Raw genomic sequence first — 27,659 nt, forward strand, 5'->3', positions numbered from 1 at the left:
GTATGTTGGATGGATAGCTATTTTTAATGACCTCGGTTACACCGCACTTTTTCTTTTTTCCCCGAAAAGTGCAGTATAACGAGGGGTTACTGTATATATATATATATATATATATATATATATATATATATATATATATATATATATATATATATATATATATATACAGTGCTGGTAAAAAAAATTGCATCACCCTTGGGTTTTCACAACCATGGGATTATGTGAGAAGTTTTGGTCGACCGGTTAACAATAAATGTATGTGAAATTCTGCAAAACTCAGGGATCGCGCTAAGGATTTCGAATCGTTCGCCAGTAAATTCCCCAATTTTTAAAGTGTTAGCCAAATTTCAAAGGTTTTAGTCAAAGACTAACTTAAACTCATTTTAAATGTATTTTTGTCTGCAGAAATATTTAATCAGTAAGTGAAGTATAACTTAGTTTTTGACAATTTTTTGAGGATAAGGGCAGGGGTATATCCAGGAATTTTTGTCCGTTTTTAGGAATTCGGTGAGAAAAAAAAATGCTAATTTCAGTAGTTTTTCCAAATCATATGTAATTTTTCAAAGGAAAAAATGGCTAAAAACAACTTCATGTGATATTTATCATTCTTTAATAAATTTTAGATTAGAAATAAAAGCTTTAAACAAAGTAAAGACTGCATTCCCATCTTACTCCAATGTTTCAGACATTGAACACAATGAAACAAACGTGCCATTCAACAAGCCATCCGCCATCACTTTCTACTCAGTAGCCACGCTGCGCACTCGATATCCAATCAGCGAGAGGCGCAAGTATAGTGACGCAAAGAGGTGAGAGGCAAATGTCATCCTTCCTCCGATCCGATGAACGGTAACGCTCCGCTCCAATGCTAACGCGCGTGCGCGCACCTCAATCTGCTCGGAGTGTTCCGAGGATAAAACAAATTTCAGTGATTTCTAGTCTGGGAGTTTTGTGAAAGGTTCTTTTTTAGGGGTCGGAATTTTGTGACGGGTCCGCTTTTTGGAGTCCAAATTTTGTGAACGGACTTAATTTTTATCTAGATTGACTTCTGAAGGGAGATTTTTTTTCCTCTGTGTATATTTTAGAGAATTTTCTGTTCGCCAATAAATTCGCCAAATTCGAATTTTGTTCGCTGATTTTATCGTATTTGGCGCATTGGCGAATGCTTAACGCGGTCCCTGAAAACTTATGAAATAAACATTTAACAGCAGGAATCCGATAATTGTTTACTTAGAAAGGGGCTCTTTCCGGGCCAAGGTAAACTGCTGACCCCATGCTCATTTTTCCATTTCTGAACCTGCGTGTGAGTTAAGAGAAAAAAAATTACTTAACCCCACATCAATTTAAGTCTAATGGCAAGATAAAGGTTTTTAAATTGTTACTTACCAGTTTTGCCCTATGGCACGAAGCAGAATCATCCTGGAAGATGACGTTTGGAACTGAAGTAAAGTGATCATGGATAGTAGGAAGCAATTTCTCCTCCAAAATGCCAACATACCCCTGAATGTTTACTGTTCCTTGCACAAAGTGAAGGCTACTAACTCCTTAATCAGAAATACATCCCCAAATCATCTGGGATACGGAACGCTTGACTGTGTGTTGAATGCAGTCGGGATGATACTCCTCTCCTTTGTGGTGCGGGTGATGCAATTTTTTTTACCACCACTGTATATATATATACACACAGGGTGTTTCTGAACTCTTGGGCAAAACTTTAAGGGGGGATAGTACATATGAGGACAAACAATATAATAGCAAAAGTAAGGGTCCCAAACGTCTTCTGAAGGAGATAGGCACCATTTAAGTGTAGGGTCAAAAACTTAAATTGTATGCCTGAAGGAAGCCTTTCAGACCTCAGAAGTATTCAGCAGAGTAGAAGATGAAAAAAGCACAGGACAAACAAAGTCTTAAGGGAAAAAAATCCTTTTGTTTTAACTTATTAGATGAGCTAATAAGACAATGAATTTGACTTACAATGAATCCAGTTCAACAGGAACATTAAAAATATATTGTCATTCTAATGACGAACAACATCTCATCAAAATGGCTAACAACTTTTTTTGAATTAACTTAGAGAAAATGTATTTTCACAAAATAGAACATTCAATATGATTACGCAATTTTCCTTTGAACTGGACTAAACGACACTAAAATGCAGACATCATACACAAAAAACATTGAGGGAGAGAGAGCCCTCAAACCTGCAACATTATATAGACGGGAAAACACATGGTGGAACAACCAACATTTGAAATTTTAATCCCTTATGGAAAACAACAAGCTCTGTTGCCACACACTAAAACTTCAGAAAACATCTCAGAGTTATCACATGCAGGAACTAACCAAAACCCAATCCAGTTCAGATGAGTGAATCCCCCAACGACGTCACTACCGATTCAACGTTGTTTGTATGTTTATGTAGGAGCAATTTGTCTGAACCCGATAACCTGATCTGCATGGGGCAAAAACGAATTTTAGATGAAATAACAGTGGGTTATTTTATTATTTTTTTATCTAAAAGAAAATTTGAGTAAAATGTTAATACAAATGATCATAAAAAATGGAAAAATTGGTCGATTTGGCTGCGGTTTTCACTAAAATTATTCTTTTTACCAGTATTTTTTTGAAAATAAATTTTGAAGATGTAGTTTAAAAAATGCTGATAGAGGGCGCTTTAGACTTTGGAGTAACGAACAACTGTTTTTTACCGCTATTTTTGAATCTCATTTTAGCGAAAACCGAAAACCAATGAACCCATTTTTCCGTTTTTTATGATCATTTGAAGTTTTTTACTGTAAACTCTAATGCCGCCTATCTCCTTTGGAAAACGTTTGGGACCCTTATTTTTGTCATTATATTGTTTGTCCAGGTGTGTACTATCACGACTTAAAGTTTTGCCCAAGAGTTCAGAAACACCCTGTATACATAAATTTTTTTATAAAAAGAAAATTTTTTGCTACTTTTCTAACTAATGTAACAAACATAAGTAAATGTCACATTGTAAATAATATCAAACCACTCGCAACAAAATGTTTAACTTATATTTTGAACTTGTTTTTTCTTACTCCTTAGTGCAGTCCAGATGAAGTCTTCTCATACTCCAAAGTGCCTTTGGAAAACATTTTGTACCATTATTTAAGACCAGCTACTATGTATGCAACTAAGGTATGTTAGCTAATTTTTTACTCCTCTATATCAGTTCTGTTTGAGATGACATTTTCTATCTCTTGTTTTGGTTTTGAAAATTATGTTACTATTAATTCAAGTACTGGAAGTGATGATTATTGTTAAAGAAATTATTTAAGTGAAAATCTCATAAGTCGGATTGGCCTAAAATTTGTCTTATGCATTCATGAGGCTTTAAAAACTTGCCTTTAGAATGGCAAAATTATTGAAATATTTTGTATTAAATGGCATATCATTAAACATATCGAGAAAACTCCTAATAGGCATGCCAAAAATGGAGAAAGAATGTCTTACCTATGGGTGTCACACACACACGCAGAGAGTTGCTAAATTTCTTGGCTTGATATCAGTGGGTTTTAATATATAATTCCATTAAAATTTATTATCTGCGTATCTTCAAGATTCTTATTCAGACCATACTATTTTTGAAAACAAATTAAAATAACAAATGAAAGACTGTTCATTCTTATTATTGTTGTTTATTTTATTGAGAAAATAAATAGTGGACTTAGTTTATTCTGCTTACTTCCAGCAATGCTTTTAATATCCATGGAGCTCGATTTCTCTTACAGTGGAAGAAAGGCATATGTTACACTTGATCTTCATTAGTATTTAGTCCTTTCTGTTCTAGAAGAAGGGCATGTGTTACAAATTAAAAATTGGTCACCTCAGAGCAACAGTAAAATTTCTAATCCCAGAAATAACACTAAGATATCTTATTGTTAACCTGAGACAATGATATGCCTTTCTTCTAGGAACCCATTCAGTTGTTACCCGCATCAGGTGGCATTGAGCCACCAAAGGTGGCGAACGAGGGTTGGCGAGCAAAACGAATAGGGAGCATCCCCTAGTTTTATACCATTACATGTTTTTTTCTATTTATTCAACTTCAGAGGTCTTGAAAAACGAGCTGGTTTTTCTCAGTTAAACATGTGTAGTTAATATTTTAGCACTCCTATTGCTGTTGAATAAAAAAACATTTTTCATTGTTCTGTAAAACCATAAAGTAAATATCTGAACTAGGTAGATATTTTTAAAAGTAATGTCTCATGCTTTGCATATGATGAGGGTAAAGGAAGTCATTTGTTAAAAAATGAGCATAATGTCATTTCTGTCTTTTATTTTTTTTCACAGTTATTACATCTGGTAAAAACATTTACAACATGATTTTAGATTTTAATAGACTTTTAGTAAATACATATGTTTAAAGAAACTTTTATGAAATGTTGCATTGAAAGTATTGATAACAGAAGCATTTAAAATATTCATATGTCTTGTTAAGAGTGGTTACAAATTATTGAGCTTATTTTGCACACGAAGAAATATATCCATAACACTGCCTGAAGCAAAAGAAAAGGTATAAAAACAAGACATCATAGGCAATATTCTGGCTTTTTATAGAGGTGAAAGGTTACTTTATAATTATTAAAAATTTTCAAATGCTTTTACTTTAGACAGCTTTCTGCGTTACAAAGAATTTGGTTTAGAAAAAATTACTCTGCATATTATTAATATAGGAATATCCCTGATGCCAATAGTAAATTAAACGTTTCTGAATAAATTTTTAAAAAATCTTATGTGCTTTAGTTAATCTTCTGATACCTCTAAGATTACTTTCATATGCTGTTTTTGCAGAAGTGTCTGAGACAAACCAGGTAAATAATATAAAATTTTAAAAATTGAAAAGTGACTGACCTGCAATCCTATCAGCGAAAAGTCATTAATGTTAAACAAAACTCAAACTTGATTTCTATCTAAACATTTTTGTTTGGTGCTTCACTAGTTATCCAGAGAAGCTGGAATCACAGAGCTGAAAACTATTTGAGTTAATCAATTAGTAAGGTTTGTTTCCTTAACCTCTTTTCATATTTGTTGACTTCTTAAAGAGTAAGAAATGTGCTCCAAATAATAATATTATAAGGTTGTAAAAATATCTGAATTGATAATATATGAGTGTTGTGTATACAAGTAGCTTTTAATTTGGCAATAAATGTTTGCAATTGCTTTACGTATTTTTATATTACTTTCAATAAAAGCTTTTTCAGCTTAAATAGCAAAAAACATCCATTTTAAAGTTTCAAATAAATCTTTTTACATAAATACTTAATATTACAACTGTAAAAGTTAGGTAATTATATGGAATAAAACCTTGAGCTCCATTGGAGAAACAATCTAGATCAGTTTTGAATGCATCAATAAAAGACTTGTTCATATTAACACATTTTGCTTCTCTTAGATCATCTATTGAAAACTGTGCACAATTAATGTCACTACAGCTGTGTTGATAGTCATATTCACGTATCCACTCCCATATCCATGCCAGTTGGCAATCACAGTGTAGTTGGTTTCCAGATAGTTCAAGTTGCTGCAGTTGACTTTGTGCTCCCTGGAAAAATAGAATAATGTCATTTCTAAATTTAGTACTTTCATATTAATAAATGCTATAGTTATTATTTCTAATTCATCAGAATAGTACTCTTTCTATTTTTTTTATATTAAACTGCAGCATTGTAATAATATCAATTGAGGCATTACGAACAACAACAACAAAAAAAATTATTAAATTTTGTTTTAAAGCTTTAGCTATTCTTCTTGAATTAAATTTTAAAACCAATCATTATTTTATAGAATTGAATTCCTTTTCAAATTTTCCTTTTTGGGATACATTTTTTGGGATGCATGCAACTCCTAAAAACATCCAGACACTGAGTATTAGGGTGGGTTACTGTCCTGTGGTAAAAAACAAAGATTACGATTTTCGTTGGGCAGGGCAAGAAAATGGTGCCAAATAACATTTTAAGGTTATATATAAAATTTCATTCAATAAGGAGATCATTTTGTGCCTCTGGTTTGAGTTTGAAAAACCTGTATTTAAGGAAAAGTAATCTATCTTTATTAAAAAACTGATAAACAAAATTACAAATATGTATAACAGCTTAAAATTTTCCAAGTATTAATCATTTATTTACTACAATATGATAATCATTAATTTAGAAAATTTAAAATATTCATCTTTAAATAGCTTGAAAGTCCTTCTTACAATCAAGTTTTGGCATAAGTTTCTGGGACTGCACAATGTAGTTGAAACTTCTGTCAGTTCTAACTGCCCTTTCACAGGGGTGCCCAATCCCCTGCATAAGGACGATGGTGCACTCCCTCAAATGCTGGGGAGTATCCCTGTCCCCCTGCCAGAAAATAAGATCAAAAACCCTGTCAAATTCAAATCAACCCACCTAAAAATTTTAAGGCTGCAGTATGCGCCATGAACCCCCCCCCCCTCTGGTGGGCTCCCCTGCCTTTCAACAGCCTGTTTATGGCATGGCAGGCATAGTAAATGCAGTTCTTTTCTGCCTGAAACAAACTGTTGAATATGTTTGTCAGAGACTGATTTCAGAATTGATGATCAGACACATTTTTCCAGTCAATGAGATTGATGTTAGATTCTGCATCAGACTTAACAACAAGAGTTTCAAAAAGTCAGAGTCCATTGTGAGTGGTCAAATGTAGTTGTTAGTATTTTTGTATTTGCAAGATGAAATGTCAAATAGCAGTGCACTAGCTTGGAAAAATGGTTTTAATTATTTCCTTAGGTGTTTTCGGTCAGGATTTCAAACGATAGTTGCATTTCAAGAGGTAGATTTTTAGCATCTCTCACTCATTTATGTTGCACGGTAGGCAGGAAGCGTTTGACCAAATTCACACATCTCGGCCAATTCTAACAACTAAAATGGCAGGTGTGAATTTAAACTAGATGCAAATTGAAAGTTTCATTACTTGTTTCTGTAAGCGATGTAGCATTTATTATTATTGCAATCTTACATAGAACAAATCCTATTTGGGTAAGGAAATCCAAATTGCAAACTCAATCCGGAGGCAAAAAGACTGATCAGAATAGAATAAAATTTCACAGAATGCTCTATTTTACACCTTTAAGTATGCTTAATTTTGTACTACAAATTGAATTTGTGGAATGTTGATATAAAATTTTTAAATAATTTAATTCCATTTGAAAAATGGATGGGGACATGCCAAAAGTGTGACTTTCTGGTTAATTTAAAAAATTTTGTGGAAAAACTACATGAGTTGTTGTTTTAATAAGAGTAGAATAACAACAGGTAAGTTATTTCTAACTATTAAAAAATAAAAACATTTTCTGAGTTAACAATTTTTGTGTTAGGCTACTGGGACATAATATTGTTAAGACTTTGGAGAATCACCAATATGTCAAAAAACATTTTAACATGAAATGATTTTTACTCAATTTTTATTGTAACACAATGATACAACCAAATTGCATGAAAACTGTTACACAAGTTTAATTTTTTAATGGTGATTATGAATCTAATGAAAAAAAAAAAAAAAGATTGCCATTAGAAATTTGAAAGTTGATTGCATATCTTTATCTCAAGACTATCCCTTAGAAAATTTTTATAATTTAAATTTTATATTGCATAGTATTTCCGATAGATTGACTAATTTTATGTGTTTTTAGCTGGGGCAAAGCTAACTTGGCAGTGTACATACTGTTGTTATCAGGTTTTTTGTACCTTTCACAATGTTGATAAGTTGACTCTACCTGAAATATAGTATAGATAGTATTGAAATGAGAAAAAGTATTTAATTTTTTTCTCCATACCACAGGTTAATTGTTTGTATTTATTCATATTTCTTTTCACATTAATTTTCTAAAGTAAACAGCAAGTTACCTTTTCAAATGTAGTAGGTATTCTTTCAACTGTCTGTAATTTGTTGTTTTTAAAAGATGCTGTGAAGTTCTTTACTTCATTCATTGTGTAAAACATGTTTCGCGAGAGAGTTAGTAGGTTGGTATTTCTAATATCCAACTTTAAGTTTGGTGTCTGTAAATTAGTTAAAGCTGATTCATCTATGTGTTTCAAATTTCCACCTTCCAGTACAACAGATTTTACTGATTTAGGAATACTCCCATCAAGTCCTTGAAACTTTTTGTCTTCAATGTGCAAGTGTATTTCTCTGAGCCCATTATTTTTTTGCAACAACTGACTTACATCAATGTTTTTTAATTTGGAATACAAATCCATTTCTATTCTTCTTAAAGCAGTTAAGCGTTGAAAAGCAGCTTTCTGAATGTCCTGCACTTTCAGATTTTTAATTATTAGCTCCTGTAAACGTTCCATGTTTCGAAAGCTATTTTCCTGTATTGCTTGAATGGGATTCGATTGCAGATAGAGTGACCTCAAATTATGCAAATGGGACCATACATTGTTATGTATATTTTGCAGTAAATTGTTTGAAAAATCTAACACTTGCAACTTCTTAAGGTGTTCAAAAGCTTCTGACTGAATGGTTTGAATATTGTTTAAACTTAGATTAAGAAATAAAATATTGTTAGGCTCCAAGACTGGTACACTTATCAGGCTTGTGTTTGCAAAGTTCAGAGATTCCAAGCTATTAGGCAGGCTATTTATAATCCATTGTGGTACCTCTTCAATTATGTTATGCGAAATGTCCAAAGAAATCTGTAAAGTAAAAAGAGTTACATGATGAGTATGAAATTATATTTTAGACAATTAATGTGAAACGAACTAATTTTTATTATTTTTTAAATTGAAATGTTTTTATAAAACAGATAAATTTAATTAAAAAAATTGCTCTTTTTGCTAAATTTGAAGGGCTGACTTTTTTTCAGATAACACATGAATTTAAAAACTTTATTAAATTGATAGAAGATTCTCCTTCCAAAAGTGTCTTTTTAAATAATATCTTCATGGAGAGTATAGTACTTTAAGTATTTTAAGCTTGAAATACGTTTTATTTTGATTCTTTGGATCTGCAAACTCTAACCAACTTTTAAAAAATCACAGTTTTAAGTCTGTTATTTTAAGTTCACTACAGTGAAAATTTTTAATTTTACCTATAAGTCAGTGTTTTTTTTTTTTTTTTTTTTTTTGAGGCAGGAGGATGAATTTTTTTTAATCATTGTTTCCACAACTGAAAGTGCTCAAAATAGCAGCAAAATAATTTCGTATTTATCATTCAAAACTTTTAAAAAATGAATTCAATATTTCACTCATAAGTTGCTAAGCTTTAATGAAAACTAACTTGGGGCAAGTTGAAGCCGTCTTAAAGAATGTTAGAATTTCGCAACACTATTTTTTTTTAAATTATGGTGTTTACATTTCTATTTGTCTTATGTTTTAAAGGTGCCTGAAGATTTTATTATTTTTTTTTATTTACCTCAACTTGAACGTTTTGTGCTACTTATTTATTTATTGAAATTGAATGCCATGTTAATCAAATTATTAGCATAATTACTTTGAAGAAAATGATACTATTTCCATGAAAAAATAACGATTTTATGTGCATTTTTAGTTTTCTCGGGTGCCCAATAAGGATAGGTCATGGTGCAGACTGCCGTATTCAACGTTTTAGAGGGTGGGTGTTTTCTGGGGTATTTTTCTTTTCTGGGGGGGGGGGGCTGACTCTGGAGGGGGGTGCACCATCAGTGCCCTTAGGGTCAGGGGCACCCATGGTTTTCTATTGTTCTTAGTTGCATAAACCTAAACATCAGTAGTTCAATTTCTGGCTTACTTTTGTGTACATTTGCAAATTATATATTTGAGGAAAATAAGCATACTTACAAGTTTTGGTAGTTTGAATTTCCTTGCTTCACCAGGTAGAAAGATTCTGTTTTTTGCTATGCTTAAATGTCTTAAATGTTGTAAGCTTTCTATATGACTGAAGTTAAAAGACTTAATTTTATTTCCTGTCAATTCTAAGGACTGTAATGTTTCTTTAATTTCAAGTAGTGATTCTGTAGGAAATTCAGTTATACTATTATAAGATAGGTCTAACTGTTCTAAAACTGTAGTTGAAAATAATGTTCTTGGCAAGCTTTCTATTGTGTTGTGAGATGCAAGGAAGATTCTTAATTTATTTTGCTCTTCAAATAAATTACTTGGTAGTTTTTTAATATAATTTTGAGACAAGTCCAATATTTGAAGACTTCTTAGTCCTCTGAATTCGCTTTCTTCGATGATATCTATTAAATTGTTCCGAAAAACCAAGGTTTGTAAATGCATCATCTCTGCTACAGCAGAATTCGTGAGATTTGGAATTTGATTATTACTGAAGTCTAGTACATTGATGGAAAGTCTAATTGGGTCAAAATAATTATTATCTACATAAGATATATTATTGCTGTTGAAGTTAATGCTTTTAATATTACTTGAAGTGTGACTGGAAGTGTAATATGCAGTTAAATTTTGAATTTCATTATGATCAACATCAATTCTCAGTGTTGATAGTCTTCCTACTTGATCAAAAGCCTCTAAGTTGAAGGCAATTAATTTATTATAAGCTACATTTATAAACTGAATGTTTGGTAGATTTTGAAATGCTTCATTTTCAATTTCTTCTATGAGGTTTCCTTCTAAGTTAATTGAAATTAATGAATCCAAGTTTAGAAATGAAGATTTCTCTATTAATTTTATTAGATTATCATTTAATTGTAAGTGTACTAAATTTTGCAAATCTCTAAATGTGTTCGATTTTAATGAGCTAATTTTATTGAAAGCAATTTTTAACTGCAATAAGTTTGGATTATTGATTCCATTAACAAAATTTATTTCTAAATTCTTGAGGTCATTGTGGTCCAAGTTCACAGTTTTAAGATTCTGAAAAATAGCGAATGATGCTTGGGGCAAATATTGCAAATTATTGTTGCTTATATCTAAGTCTTGTAGTTTTAACAAGTGGCTAAATTTTCTGTACGGAAAGGTAGACATTTGTAAAGCATTGTGTAGAAATATCTTCTCTAAAGAATGGCCTACATCCTTGAATGTTGTATTTCCAATGTTTGAAATTTTATTATAAGATAAATCAAGATGCTTCAGTCCACCAAGTTGTTGAAATGAACCACTCTCAATACTTTCAATCGAGCTTTGAACAATGTACAATTTTTCCATTGAAGGTCCAATATTTAAAAATTGATGATTTATCTTAGATTTTTGTTTATTAAAAAACAACTCTCTTAGGTTGGGAAGATTTTGCATACTTTCAGAGGAAATGCCATTCATCTTTGGGCCTCTAATATCTAAATATTTCAGTGTTGTTCCAAAATGTTCGACATCATTAGGTTGAATTGTACCTATTTTATTTCCTGCTAGAGATAATTTGACTAGCTTTTTTAAAGCAAGGCTGGGAAACTCAAGTAAATTGTTATAGCTTAAGTCTAAGGTTTGCAATGTATGTGAGACACTATAGAAGGCATCATCTGAAATAAATGATATTGAACAATGAGGCATGTATAATTCAGTTATATTTGTTGTCAGAAATGTGTTATTTACTATACTTATTGGATTTCCTTTTAGTAAAAGACGATTAATATTATTGAAATTCTTAAAACTTTCTGGTAGCAATTCTGTAATAAGGTTGTACTCTAGGTGAATTTCTTCTAAATTGATTTTATTCTTTACTTCTTTTCCTTCAGATATTGAAAAAAGTAGATTTTCATTTAGGTTGAGTATTCTCAAATTTCTTAAGTTGGTTAACATGTTAAAAGGTATTTCATGAAGCTGATTTCCCATCAGGTTTATGCGTCGTAAGTTGTACAGTTTATTCTGTAATGTGAAATCTTCAATTGAAGTAATAGCATTGTATGCAAGATTCAGGTCTTCTAGAACTGCCATATTTTTAAAAACATCATTTTGTACATTTGTAATTGAATTTTCAGATAAGTCAAGCACTTTCAATGTGTTGCTGATGCTTTGAAAATCATCACTTTGAAATGAACTTATGTGATTTGAAGCTAAGTTCAAGTTGTATAGCTTCTCTAATTTTTGTATAGCTTCTTTAGGTACTCGAACTAGCTCGTTGGTACTGAGATCTAGAATTGATAGTGTTTTTTCAAGTCCTGCTAAAGCATTTGATGGCAGATCACTTAAGAGGTTATTATTAATTTGTAGTTTCCATAATCCAGTTCCATTCAAACTATTATCTTCTAAAAATCTTAATTTGTTGTTTTTCAAACTCATAATGTAAATAGCAGAATTGTTGATTTGACGGGGAACTGTCATAAATGGTATGTTATGGCAACACACTGATCCTAAATCTGGGCCTCCACTTGAACAAGTACATAGTGGATTGAATAAGCAAGGTCTGTGTTGTTCCTTGTATCTTGATTCGACAATGGCAAGTATAAAAAATAAGCATAATATTTCTTGAAGTCTCATCTGGAAAAAACAAAAAAGAAAGAAATGTTTAGCATTAGAGAATTCTGATACTAGTTTTTGAGTTTAGGGTGGTGGCAAGGGGGATTAAGGGTTACATCCCAGGTTCCTTGGTTTTAATCCACATTACCAACACTAGTATACTATCTTTTATAAGTGTAACGACTCTTATGACCCCGCCCCCCATAAGGTAAATTCTAGCTGTGCAAGTATTTAAGTTTGCGAATCAGTAACAAGGCTTGACATGTAGCTGTATGTATATGACCTGGAGCCTGAGGGATTGCTAGCACAGGTAAAGGTGTTGGTCATGACCTGTCCTCTCTTAACACGACTAAACATAAAAATGCATTTTGGGAGCTTCAATTTCGAGAAATTACTGAGGGAGAGCCCTTGACCCCCTGGTGGCTGGATATTATACTTTTAACTCTCACTTCCAATGAGTATGCTCATATTTCAATAATGCCCCCCCCCCCAAAACCATAAACAGGATCTACTTTAGGGAGGGAGGTTTCATAACAATCTTTTCATGTGTATATACTTGTATACTAGACTAGGAAACATTTCGTGTTTCAAGCTACAGACCAACGGTTGACCCCAAAAACCCTTCTCTTGTTTCTCTTCTGCTCATCACTGGTTCACTAGTTTTCTACGCATCGACCAGTACAGTTAGCTCACATCCTTCACTCTTTGCAAAAAAAAAATGATATTGTTTTCAGAAAGAAAAAAAAAATCACTGTATTTTACTTTAAAATGTTAACACCAAGTGTGAGTGTTAAACTTTATAAATATGAATTAAATATTTATATTCAGAATGAACATCCTTTTAATTGTGTATTTGAGTGTTAAGGTTTTGCATGGAATTGCTTGTACCATTTAGAATAAAAATCTTCTTTTTCATATGTAATGGCGATTTATACTTTTCAATGGGTGTTAAAGACTGGTCATATGATTTTTGACCCTGAGCTTAACCTGAATTCGCTCATATTTTAGAATTCTAAACTTTTCCCACTGCTAAATTGCAATTCCAAAACACATGTATAGTGTAATACAATTTAATTTTAAGATGTAATGAACAAAAATGTCACCCTCTTAAAACATTAATGTTATTTAGATTATATTTTAAAAGTTTCTAATATATTTTATTCTAGTTAATCAAATGGTTAATCAGGGGCATTTAAAATTGATTTTAGCAATAGCTATCATCGATTAACATGCACTTAAACTCGTGTGTTAATACTTTCCTTATGTTATTATATCATCCATTTATTTGAAACGAAATTTAATTGTCGAAATTTTTTTTTTTGGCATGTATTCAAATGAAGAACAAAACATTTCCTAACAGACTAATTTAAATTTTAAATCCCTCTTTTTATTGTAACACAGAAACCATAACCTAATTTCTTATAAGCAGTTGTATAAATTTGTTTATAGGCAATTAAATTTATGTTCTCAGTTATTCACTAAAATAAATTGACATGTGGCCATACTTATCAGAATCTGCCTGGGGGAGGGCAAGCACGGATCACGTGCTGAAGTTAAAATTTTAGTACAACTTTTAAATTTTGAGTAACTATTATTAAATTTTAAGTAAGATAGAGATTGTTTATGGAATTTTATAAAAAGTGATGAAATAATAGACTAGTGCATTCTAATTGCAATGTTTATTTTTTAAACTGTCATGTGTTCACCAGAGCTAGATAATGTAGACGCACGCGCGCACGCCGATACATCCGATGACGTGCGGAAACATCGCCGCGGATGAGTTGCATATCGTCCGATAATCGTATAAGTTCATACGTTATAACGTTTAGGTATCGTTTTAAATTGATATTGATATTATTTATTTCGATTGTAAAAATTATTTCCAGATAGTTTATACACCCGCGCGTTCGGTGGATGTATTTGCTGTGAGCACCCGCATCTCGCGATAATCGTTCAAATTCTTACTTCTAATTGGTTTTAAACTGATATTATTTTATTCATTTGTAAAAGTTATAAATGGATAGTATATGCATAAGCGCCTAAGGTGGATACAGTCGCTGCTGTGCGGATACATTCGCTGTGGGCACGCGCATGTCGCGATAATCGTTCAAGTTCCTACTCTTCACTTAAAATTTGTTTTCAACTGATATTTAATTAATGTGTAAAAATTGTCAATAGATAGTACACTCCTGTTTGTAAAAATTGCAACACCACGAAGGACTTGCGCGAGTGAGCTGAAAATTGCAGGAAATGCAAAGTAGGGCATGATATGCAAATGACTAGAATTGCAGACCAGTAGCGCAATAGTAATAGACGGCTGTAGCGAGGTGTGTATGATTATCGGTGGTTATATGCAAGAGTAAACGTTAACTGAATCGTTACTATGCCTCTTCGACGAAAGAAAGCGAAATTTGAGCAAATTTCGGAGTTTGAACTGGCAGAATCGTCGGCCTTCGTGAAGCTGGACTGTCTTATCGTGCAGTAGCTGCTCGTGTGCAGTGTAAAAGCAGCACAATCATGCGTGTTTGGAAGCAGTGAACGGACGAGGGTCGGACAGCTTGGAAATCCGGGAGTGGACCCCGAAATGTGACGTCAGTTCGCGATGACAGACACCTGGTGCGTATGGCGCTGACGGACCGCACAGCTTTTTTCTAGGCAATTGGCAGCACAGTGGTCAACAGCTACAGGTGTTTCATTGTGTGCTTTATCAATTAGGAGACGTCTGCTGCAGCTTGGACTGCGCGCAAGGATTCCTTTATACAAGATTCCTCTCACTCAAAATCATCGCCGCTTGCGGCTACAATGGGCCAATGTGCATAGGAGCTGACGTGCTGATTGGCAGCAGGTCGTCTTTTCTGACGAATCCCGTTTCAATTTGTGGCACTATGATAGCCGAATTCGTGTCAGGCTACCGGTGAACGGCACATTATCGAACGCCACAGTGGACGAACACCCGGAGTAATGGTCTGGGGTGCCTAGCATATCATGGACGATCACAATTGCTACGAATTGTGAGCAATTTGAACAGCACCCGATACATAAACGAAGTTTAACAGCCTCAAGCTATTTCCTTTCCTGCAAGGATTGCCAGGGGCTGTATTCCAGCAGGATAATGCCCGTCCACATGTCGCCAGGACTGTCAAATCCTACCTTGATTTGCAGCAGGTACAGCTTCTTCCTTGGCCTGCATATTTCCTGGATATGTCACCGATTGAACATGTGTGCGATTTCGTTGGGCGGCGTCCCGCTCGTGATCCTCGTCCTGTTGCTTCGACAGACGAACTTTGGTTGCGCATACAAACAATATAGAATACTCTTCCGCAGGCAGATATTCGAACTTTGTTTCACTTCATGCCGAGTCGTGTAGCAGCTGTTATTGCGGCGCGTGGTGGCCACACAAAATACTAATTTCTATCTCTTTTTATCGTTTGTTTGGTTTGAAAATGTAATCATTTATTTGTACCATTACCACTCAACTGTGCATTAAACTTCATTGAACTATGATGCTTCCTTCATGGTGTTGCAATTTTCACAAACAGGACTGTGTATACGCAAGCGCGTAAGGTGTATATATTTGCTGCTGTGCGGATACATTCGTTGCGAGCACGCGCATCTCGCAACAATCATTTAAGTTCTCCTTCTTTACTTCTAATTTGTTCAAAATTAATGTTGCTAAGGTAAAACGTAGTAATCATAGCTAGATAATATAGAAGGACGCAGACACGCAGATACATTCGCTGCTGTAAGAAAATATTTGGTGCTGTGCGGATACATTCATTGCGGACATGCGCATCTCGCCATAATCGCGAGTAATGTTCTAGTTTCCCACCTGTCCTTTTTTCCTTATGTTAAAAAATTACTAAAATGTTAATCCTCCCTTCTTTTCTCCTATTCATCAAGTTGTGATAACTGAGCAATTCTTTTCATGTTGCTTAGACTTTCTTTTTTTTCATCTTTTTTTTTTGGCACTCATATCAAATTACAAAAGCACCTGTGGCTTTAAAACTTATCATATGGGGCCAGCAAGTTCGTACTTGCCGTCTTTTTGGAAGTTTGCAGCGCGCCCGGCGTAAGCGCTGCGCTTTAAGTTTAACGAACAATGTGAAAGAAAAGTTGTTTGTGTTAGTTTTTCTTCTTCTTTTTTTTAAAGGTATCTGGAACGCTATTTAAACAGATTAAATGTTTCAAAAAAAAAAAAAAAAAAGAAAAAAGAATTTCTTAAAAACTTAACTGAACTACCCTAAATCCGACAACCACGGACTTTGCCGAATTTCGGATTGCTGCCGAAAATTGTGACATTGCGCATGAAAAAAACTTTGAACGATCGCCTTTATGTATCTTTACAAAAGTTATGAACTTACTTTGAAATAATTACAGGATAAACTCGCTTAAATTTCAGCACTTTCCTCCAAACAACGATGCTTAAAGCAAGAGATTCGAACTTTATACCGTGAAATAAAAATTTCTCAAATTTTCCCGATCTATACTCGAAAATTTGGACATTTTTCCGATTTTAGCTCAGTCCTTTTAACTAAAAACTAACGCAATAAAACACATTCTGGCATAATTTAATATTATCTTCCCGTTAATTAAAGACTTAAATTAGAGTAGAAGCTAAACTGTGCAAAAAAGACGGGACACCCCGATTGTGAATTCATCAATATTTTGCATAGTTAATTGCTTGTGAAAAAAAAGCATGTTTAATAATGCTACCAGAAATTCAAAAGGAATATTTTGTTATTTTCCGTTAAAACACATTTTGAAAACAATCCTGATCATTACGAAGAAAGTTCAAAACATTTTTTTCCTCTTTTTTAAAATAGTTTATTTTCTGTAAAATGTCGTATATTGTAAAAAAATCGTATGCGCCGCACCCGCTGTATCCACCACATCGGCAATTTATAAACTTTTTTTTTTCGCAGGCATGCGGCTTAGGCCCGAAAATACGGTATAGTTTTGGAATCCTTGTGTGCTATTAAGGGCTATAAGGCTGTATTATTATTATTACTATAAGGCTATATTAGGCTATTAAGGGACCTAAGGCAGATGGGGGACTTGCTCCTAGTGGTATCTCTCATCTTCATTAATAACACTCTTGCTACTAGATTTATTGCACTTGTTTTTGTCCCCTCCCTCAACAGAGCATTTCCAAGAAGCAGCGAATTGCTAGTTTTTCCTTTGTTCTCAGAAATTTGTGTATCTTATTGATTTCTTAACTTGGGAGCTGAAGAAGAGAAAGGTCCCACCAATGTAAGATCTGCAGTGGAGATATAATTCCCAAAAATATGTGAGCTTACGAATGCAAATATATCTGCTAAAAGAAGCTTAATTTTAAAATTTAATTTAGGTCCTTGCATCCATATGCTCACATAATTGGCATGACAATTAGTTCCTTGTAATTTCAAAGCATATACCTGCAATTATTTGCAATTTTGGGCTTTGTAACGCTGTTTTAGCCAACGAAGTTTTACAAAATGTATTTATTTCTTATGATTAATTTTTTTTTTTTTTTGAATCCGAACCACCCTCCCCGATTTTTTCAATTTTTTTATGTGATAGACAATTATTAGCTTGCACATACTTTTGAGTTGCGTGCGCAGATACTTTATATTTTTATCTAACTCTGGTGTTCACAGGGCTGCCGAGAGCCAACGCGTGTCCCATTTCAGTTTTATAACTGTCCCTCTCCTCCCATAACCCTATACTCTTCAATCTTATAACTACAATTCCGAGCTGGGCTCCTAGTTTCGGACTTGGCTGATATACCCTTGGCGGCCCTGTTTGTTCAAAAGGATGTTTTACTTCAATCTGTGACCCCCTTTGTTTAGCAAATACACGAAACATTCAGCTCTTTCATTCGCAAAATATGAGTGAAAAAAAAATGAATCTAATTGCTTGATGCTCGTTAGTAATAAATGTGATGTATTTCTCTTTATATTTTAACAAACTCTTGTAATGACATAATTGGTTACATTTTGTCTGAAATATGAGAGGGAAAGTTATTACATTTTTAACGCAAGCACGGCAAAACTCTTTTTTTTTTCCAATTTGCTAAATATCATGAATTTTCTAAACATAGCAATAAGTTGTCCTATGAAATACCCAATGTATTATCGGAATCTGATTGGATAAAAGTCTGTAGATGTGCTCGTGCGTCCATAAAATTCATTTTTTTTTTGGCTTGGCGCATCTATTCCATAGAGTTAAGAGTCGATTGTAGGGTAGACCGGGGCACGTTTACGCATGGGGTATGTTTACCCAGTGCCCTTTTTTCAAAACAAATTATAACTGGAGAGCCAACAGCCATAACAGATTGATACTATTCCCTAGCAAATATTTCTCACAAGTTTTTGGCCATCAGTCGAGCTTCGGTCTAGCATGCGGAAAGGATAATCTGTTTTTTACCAAGTTGAGTAAATTTCGTGTTGAACGTTTTGAAGCTTATTGTGAATGAATAATACTTAGTTAAGAAAAACAAATACATAAATATTAGCAGAATTTTATCTTTTTTTGATAATTGTACTTGTATGAACTGAAATGTTATTATTATTATTATTATTATTATTTTTGCCCATTAAAAAGAAATCCAAACTTGGCGACGAGGCAAGTTTACGCGTCGATGTCGAAGCACCTTTATACACACGTTCTTACTGTGTCTCACTTAAACATGCCCCTGACACTTTTTTCGCTCCAAACTTTCTCAAACCTCTTTAGTATTTTCCAGTAATTTAGTTTTGAAAATTACCACTAAATCTTTAATTAAGTTACACATTCGTATCTTATAGCTTACAATCATGTATAGTGCTGTGTGCTATCTTCATACCCCTTCAGCTTTTAACTTTATACACTATTGAGTCTGTAATAAATTTGCTTTATTTTAACGATGGTAAGACATTATGTTCAAAACACTAACAGAACCACGTAAGGTGTCAAAATAAATATATGCGTAAACGTGGGCGGATACAGGATTTCATTTAGGGGGGGGGGTCATGCTCAAGAACGTAGTCTTAAGTACAAAAATGTTCTTCTACGAACCCCCCCCCCCCCGCAAAAACTCTTCAAATATACAAACAAAAATCATTGAAAGCATAAACGCTCTTCAAATATGTTTACAAAAATAATTGAAATCATTGATAAAAATCATTTAAAAAGTTTTCTTTTAAAATATTTTTTCCGTTTTAGAATGTAAGCCGAAAGTTTTCGGAAACGACAACTCAAAGTTTTCGGAAATTTTGGATCAAAAACCCCTGGTTGATTAAATATTTTCATAATACTCGACACATATCCATCTTAGATTATAAATTTGCATGATACTCCACACATCCATCTTGTATGCAAAAATATAACATCACTTAAAATAATACTAAAAAATGCGGCAAAAATCTAATTAAAAATTAAATATTCTAGAGGTATAATTCAGACTTGATAAATTACTCAACGACTGATCAATTCCAATTGTAGAAAATCGGAGATTGACGAAGACGTCGCAGTCTCAGAGTCTGATACAGGAGCTCCAGATATGTTTCCATCGGTTTTGGGTTCTTTAGTTTTTTCAACAGTCCAAAAAAAAAAAAAAAAAAGACTACACTGATTTGTCACCCGAACGCTTCATTGTTTTTGTAATAGATCAGGGGTTCCCAAAGTGGGTGCCGCGGCACCCTGGGTTGCCGCAAGGAGGGGCGAGGGGTGTCGTGAGCTCTTCATATTTTCAATATGCGTGTATAATTGAAACAGATTAGGGTTCCGTGAAAAAATTGTAATTCGTCAAAGGGTGCTGTGAGTCGGAAAAAATTGGGAACCCCTGTTATATGAGGCAGTGAGAAGCAAAGGGATGTAAGTGGCAAAATTAAAAATTTGGAGATAACCAGTATACATAGTAGGTGAACCTCTCCTCTGTCTTGGGGCAACAGTTGTTACTAGTATCCCTGGTAGTTGCTGCTATACAGCATGATTTAGAAAAAAATTCAATCAAAGCCCACCTAGGATGTTAACTTTAAAGGCCTTTTATTCAGAGCTTGAAAAAGTCCACTTACATCCCTTTGCTTCTCACTGTCTCATATGTAGTTCTTTCTAACATACGCGGGTTTTCAACAGGGTTTCCGTCTAATACGGTGGGCTAGTTTACAAGAACCTTTGTATAATGAGGTTTTGCGCTAACACGACACTCCAATTTTACATTTCTTGCGCGATACTAAATCCAAAACACTGATTTAAACTAATTAACTATTTACAGCACATTTAAAAATAAACTCAGCACGACTAAAAACGAAACTATCTAAAAATTACAACAGAAATAAAATTATAATCTATAGAGACTTTACATAAAATAAAACATTTACACACTCAAATGTTTTATCGATTGAAACGATGCCTGTAGCTTTGGATATGGTTTTACAATAATTATCGTTGATTAAATTTGTTGCATAAAAAGAGATCAGGCGTCAGACACTTCTTTGTTACTTTTCATTATACTGGCTCCTGAACACAGCGCAGCAGACTAACTGTCTCAAGAAAAGCTATTTTACTGTCTACATATTTTAAATACATATACTATAAATAGAAAAATGACGGTTAATACCAAAAGGAAAAAAATCGAAAACTATATACTTTTTCTTATTATGGTTTCGGTCCGACTTTTCGTTTTTTTTTTTTCAAGCAGTCATTTTCGCTACCCAAATGCAATGAACCTTAAAACATATTGCAAAGTTGTCGCAGATTTTGATGGGGGGGGGTCATGTTCCCCCCTCCTTGTATCCACTTTTTACGATTTCGTTCAAGTTTTTTAAAAAATTTTTTGAGCAAACAGTCAAATACTGTTGCGGGTTTGGGGGGGGGGGGGCATGACCCCCCCTTGTATCCGCCACTGGTGTTCGGGGCAAGTTTACGCAACCGATCTCGTGTTACACTCCAAATTTGGTAGCAAAAAAAATGGGAGGAAGTGCTTTTGTTTTTCGAGGGGAAAAAAGAGGTTAAAAGCATTTAACGTTTCAAAAGCGCCCAAAAACGATATTGTTACAAATTCTGTAAATAGTAATTATTTTTATGATTAATTTGTTGTAATCTAGCTAAATTTGGCGTTTATTCCATTATCTTTCATCTGAAATTATCTTAGTAACGTAACCTGTAAATAGTTTCTTGTAATGTACATAAAACCCCCTAACATTCGACAGAAGTATACGGTTCCCCCATTTCTGAATGATAAGATTTGTGAATGGAACAAAAAGAAAATATGAGAAAGTTGTAGAATTTCGTCGAACTTTCCAAAGCAGCATAAAAAGCGTGCAGCATTTGAATGGGAGAGTTTTTTTTTTGCTTGTGAATCGTATCAGCTGTGCGCTGGAGAGTATGTATTGGCTCTGTTTTGTGAAGCCTTTGAGCTGTGTTTTTGCGTATTTGGATGTAAATACGTGTGCCATCGTTGAGTTTACGATGTTAATTGATATTTGCTTAGTTGCTGATGATTGATTTAGCAGTTGTAACTACCTTATTTTCGAGCGTAAACGCTTTTGTGCTAATGAGTTTAAATGCTTAAAGCTTGCAGGTGTGGCGTATACAGCGGCAATGTTGCCATGCCACAAGGAAACGTGAAGGAAAAAAAAAAAAAAAACAGGGGGAAATCCTATTTCTTGAAAATCCTGAAATGGGCAGGAAATTTCCTTCCTTTTTTATTGAAGTTGCAAAAATCTATGCACAAATGCATAAACTTACCAAAACAATAATATATTCAATGATAATAATAATAAATAATTAAATAAAATAAAAATCGGTAATTAACTTTAAATTTTTTTGTGTTTTTGTTGAAGTAGTGAAATATTAAAATGTCTATCATTTAGGCAAATATTATTTAATGCTTAACTTGACATGCACCTTGAATTTTATGCTAATTTAGTTTAGAGAGCTTGAGAATAGTCATCAATCATATGAACAGTAAACTGCCAACTATCCGCAAATGACTTTTTCGCAGTGTTTCACACTAAAAAAATAAAAATTTTAAAAAATAAATAAAATAAATAAAAATAAATAAATAAATAAATAAATAAAATTGGCGATGTTTAACTGAATATAGATAAATGCGTCCATTTTCACTTAAAAAGTGAAAAGCTGTTTCTAGATACTCCTATTTCTTTCTTTCTCTTCCCGTCCAATCAAGCGTACACTTCTTATTGCTTTAGATCGGCAGAAACTACACTGTTAAAACTACAGGTTGCATTTGGCACCTTTCAGGGGTGAAAAGCTTGTTCACCAGCGGTACTCTATATGGTGCTGAAATTGCACCCTTAACACGAATGAAAAACTAATAACATCCTTAATCCAGCCTGCACCGCGCTGAAAAATGAAACCGTATGGCAGAACATTGGCACCTTTCTGTTTCCCGTTGCTGACCCCCCCCCCCCCCCCGTGTTGTGTGCATTTTTGGATACAATTGTGTAAATTATTATTTATTGTTTTGAGTTATAAAAAAGTCTTTGCTCATTTTCCACACTGAATAGCTCTGAAAATGATTAAAACTTGTAATTTAAGGCATTTGATCACATTTCAACTTTCCCAACATACTTTAGAAATGTTCATCACTTTAATTTGTCTGTTCGTGCACGAAATTTCGTACATCCACTTGGATTGCTCAGTAATTTTAATATGTTATTGACTTTTACTGCAGCACGAAATGAAGAGCGTAGGTATTTGTAAATCATTTACAGGAACAACCATGAATATTCAATTGTATTGCAATCATGGAAAAATAAAATCGTTTCATAAACGTTCAAAATTTTAATCAAGAGTCGTACGTATATATGATTTGACATTTGAAAATCCGTATGGATGATAAATAAGCACGTTTTTTCAATGTGAAGTTTTTCGACAGAGTAGAAGCCAAAACAAATTCTAACGATCACTGTTTCTAGAGTGACGAAAAAAGCTCAGTCATTCGCTTCATGCAATAACGCCAACGGAAGATAGTTAACTTCGACACGAGATAATAAATTTAAAAAAAAAAAAAAAAATTGAGACGTAGAAGGAACTTCTTTTTCACACACAACAACCTGCTTTTTTTTCGTGCTTTCTGTTTTGTTTATAAGCAGCACCGTTACAACTCCAGTTCACTTACTGATTGCATCACATTGCTAAAAATAAATCTCCTAGTTAAAAATCCCCAAGCAAGTAAAACCACGCATTCAAAATTAATGGTTGAATTAACTTTTCAAATATCATCTAATTTAAGAGTTATGTTCGAAAGCTTTAAAAGCTACACTATGATCAAATGCCTGTACTTACGCGAAATTTTGAAGAGTAAATCGCAGGAACTTATGAGTTTTAATCCAATTTCGTACTTCATTCAATGGGAAAATGCATCTGCGTAGTTACTTCCTGCGTCCGCCATTGATTGTGGTTGAAGGATGTCAGAGAGCGCGTGCGCCAACGTTTCACCCTTGTTTTTAGGAGGTCTGTCTTCCCATTTATCAGCGTCATTCACCTTGATCACATTTCCTAGCCTCCATTGCACCCTGAAGCACCTTGTTTTGACCCCAGGGAGCCAAATAGCTGTCCAAAGGCACCCGTAGTTTTGACAGTGTATTATAAAAAGGATTTTTCTCGTCCAAATAGGCAACAGGATATTGCAAGTTGTAGTAAAAACTTTAATAATAAGTAATATTGGATCCTGTAGCATTTTATGCGATAGACATCAAGTCTATCATACTGGAGATTGAAAAAACGTTATTAGTAATGCGATCATAATCCTTTTTTAAGAGTCTGGAAATTAACTATTAGAATATTTTTTAGTTTGTTTAGTACATTTTTTTCATTTTGGTTTAAATGAGCCTAAATTACAGGTTCATTCGTTATTCACTTTTCTCAGCAATGCACATAATGGTTTTGAAGCAGAAAAAATATTAATTTCGGTGGAGCAGAACAATGTTTCGTAGGTGTCGCCCACGAATATTGTTTCGTAGCATAATGACTGATGAATAGAAAGATTTATGATAACTTAAAGAATAATAGCTCATTAGCAAACAACTAACTGAAACATGATGTTTAGATCTACACTACTTACGCAGGTAAACGAGTGATCAGACTAGTTTTATTCAAAAACATGCCCTTTCCACATACCTTTTTGATGTAACCTAGCTGAATATGTTTTAGTTAATTTGATTGAACTACTTACTGGCGTGTGTGTGTAATTTGTTTGCAGTGATGAGCAATCCTTTTTTAGCTTTTGCTTACATGGAGCATAACACAGGGACTCGTCCCGGTGTCCCGGCGGGTCAGGCCACCACTGCTTAAAAACGAAGGGCTCCTGGTTTAGTAGTTACAGAGATTGCATTGTTTTCAACAAACAGATTTAACGGTGAATCTTGGTGTAATTTCAGAATTTCACTCATGAGAGATTGGTTTTGCATGATAATAATCTGTCATATCTGTTTAGCATTCATTTTACTGTCCCAAAATCCCGGTCGCAAAGGACAAATGGATATCCTCTCAGAGAAAAGTCATGAGCAATCTAATTAAATTTCTTCAGTGTTATTTCTAAAAAAAGTGTCTTGCAGTATTGTTCTTACTTTGACCAGCGTATACCTTACTGAAAACGTACAGCTTTGATGTTGATAAATCCCCGAGAAATTAGCGAATTTCATTCTGATACTGATTTGCCTAATCTTTACCTTGGTCGTGATTTAGAATTTTCCTGGGGATGGGGGCGGGGGTGTAAAGAGTGTATACTCAACGCAAATTAAATCGGAGAGCTATGAAAACCACGCCCACTTTTATAATGAGAAAGAATTACCTTTTCAGTGTCGGGGGAAGGGGCAATCCTCCCCTTACCCCCCTAACTGACGGACTAGATTAAATGAGTTATTTGTTTTTACTTCATCACGTCAAAAAAAATCTAGTTCTATAATCTTGTCATACATTCACATTGTATCTAACTATTGCTTCGTTCGCGTTCAGTGCATAAAGGGCGTAAGTCATGAACTTATGCCATTTCTGCACAAAACCAAAAATGTGGTCCCTAAATAGAATGCTTTGTTGTTCAAGAATTGACTTCCCTTCTACTCTAGTCGATGTCTCTACATACAAATATGGTAAAACCAGAGCTAGCTCAATTTTGCAACAAATGGGACTAATGCCCTTTCTGAAATAATCGATTCGTTTATTTTTCTTCTTAACTTTTGCATTTTTTTTTCCTTTCAAGATCCAAGTAATGAATGGTTAACTTACTTAAGTATTGCTCCTTGTAACCCCAAAATACATCACGATAGGGTTTTACAAATCGGTACCTTTTTTTTCTTTGACCTTATGTTTCTATTTTTACGTATGAACATTAATGCATTTATTTAATTCAAACGTTTATCACTTAGTATAATATATGCAAAATTCTGCTGTAATTATTTACGCAATCTCTTACCCAATTACTATCCTCTTTCTAAAATATAGCATTGATTTATGATCATTATAAATTCAAAAATGTCACAAATCGGTGAATTGTGCATAATTTAATGGTATATTAAACAAACCGCATATACAGTGATAAAAACAAGTCTGTATTTAAAATGAATGTAAATTCCCTTGAGTATGCAAGCTGGGTTCAAAGCTACATCTCTGGGAGTATAATTGCAGCTGTGTCTCTGAGTTCTTGTCTCGTATTGTACCAAGTAATTGACCTTGAAACTGGACCTTTTGCACTGAAATAATTTTTGAGACCAACAAATTAAGGAAGTTGATTAGATTTCATAGATTTCTGACCTGAGTCTAAAACTACACCACACGTAGAGCATAATTACAGCTGTTGCTCAAAGTTGCTGACTCATGGCCTGTAGAAAAATTGACCTATAACTTCGACGCTTTGTTCAAATAACCTATTTTGAGACCGTGTAATTAAAAAAGTTGATTAGATGTCAACGGGTTTCTATCCTGAACCTAAAACTACACCACATGGACTCAATAACCAAATATAACTACAGCTGTGTCTCAAAGTTATTGACCCGTCGTGCAGAGTTATTTTTTTTTAGTTTAAATTTTCGACTTTGGGACCGTTTAACTACTAAAGCCAAGCCCATACTATTTTATGTTTTTCTGAGTACAATACCACAGTGAATAGTTAATCCTGTACTGATTTTTGAGGGTCACTCACGACTTTAGCAGATATCCGGGCACAAACAAATAACGGTTCAATTGACCTTTGCCCTCAAAACTATGAGTGGACCACCAAATTATTTATGCTAGCTTGTACCTATAACCAAGTAGTGTCCGTATTTAAAAAAAACCGCTTGGTTCGCTCAGTGCTTTTGAAACAAAAACGATCATTTGTCTCGCGCCATATATTCACGACATTAAACTTTAACCTCTACTCAAAGAGAACAAATCACATTAAAAAAAAAAAAAAAAAGAATAACTAAAGCTTTTTTCTTATCATAGTACTACTAACACATCGTGAACTTTTTACGAAAATCGAAGACATCATCTATCACGAGATGTCAAAAAAGAAAAAAAAAAAAAACTCTTAAGCAGGGTTATTTGTACTTAATTATTTAAATTCAAGTGACTACATATTGTAACATTTACAATGAGAGTTCATAAGTTTTAAAAGTATCCAATATGGCGATCGTTCGACATTTTGCATCCACCATGTTGAAATTTTCGTTTGCGATCCGAAATTCAGCGAAGTTCGTGGTTGCCGCATTAAGGTTCTGAAACTGCATAAAAAAATCATGTTTTTTTTTTCAAAAATCTTTAAAATGTTAAATTTGTTTAAATTGCATTCCAATTTTCTTTACTATTAACTTCACTTTTAAATTGTGGATGCGGCGCATTTAGTAGATATTTTTATTTTTTTCATACATCTTTGCAATGCGGTACTTACAACGGGTGCGGCGCGTACTCCCAAAAATTGCGTACTAGAACTTTTGAATTAGTTTTAAAGACAAAATTATGTTCCGCCTGATATTTTATTGAAAACTAGAGGGCTCAGTCTCCTGCTCGCCAACGACAACAACCGTTCGTCGACTACGGCTGCTGCGTCTTGGCGATATTTTGCAGATTGGGCGACAGAACTAGGAATTTCTCGAAGTATCTGGCGACTTAATCGGCTATATATCTCCAAATTTAGAGCCAAACGGGATGATAGTTAATGATTTGAATGATTTAGTTTTTAATTAATATTTCTGGCGGGTAAGTTAAAGATTCGAGCGAAATGGTTACCTCAGAATGCCTTGTATCCTACGATGCCTGTATCGGCTGTCGAGACAATGATGGTCCGTAGGAAATAGGGTTACAGACTCATATTAAGCG

At 33.8% G+C, this 27,659-nt stretch overlaps 2 protein-coding genes across 2 annotated transcripts in view; one reads left to right on the forward strand and one right to left on the reverse strand.

Moving 5' to 3' along the window:
• The window catches only part of LOC129231813 (telomerase protein component 1-like), a 210,155-nt gene that overhangs the window by 57,742 nt on the left and 124,754 nt on the right, over positions 1–27,659 (forward strand). The window contains exon 17 of the mRNA XM_054866192.1: positions 3,073–3,165. Within this exon, the coding sequence (XP_054722167.1) occupies positions 3,073–3,165 (93 nt within the window). The remainder of the gene's footprint in view (positions 1–3,072; positions 3,166–27,659) is intronic.
• LOC129231814 (chaoptin-like) lies at positions 4,292–10,380 on the reverse strand. The gene is made up of 3 exons (XM_054866193.1): positions 9,807–10,380; positions 7,893–8,684; positions 4,292–5,572 (listed from the first exon to the last, which is right to left on the reverse strand). Exons 1-3 carry the CDS (start codon positions 10,248–10,250, stop codon positions 5,264–5,266), a joined length of 1,545 nt encoding a protein of 514 aa, XP_054722168.1. The 5' UTR covers positions 10,251–10,380; the 3' UTR covers positions 4,292–5,263.

Source organism: Uloborus diversus, chromosome 10, assembly GCF_026930045.1.
Source record: "Uloborus diversus isolate 005 chromosome 10, Udiv.v.3.1, whole genome shotgun sequence".
Lineage (NCBI taxonomy): Eukaryota > Metazoa > Arthropoda > Arachnida > Araneae > Uloboridae > Uloborus > Uloborus diversus.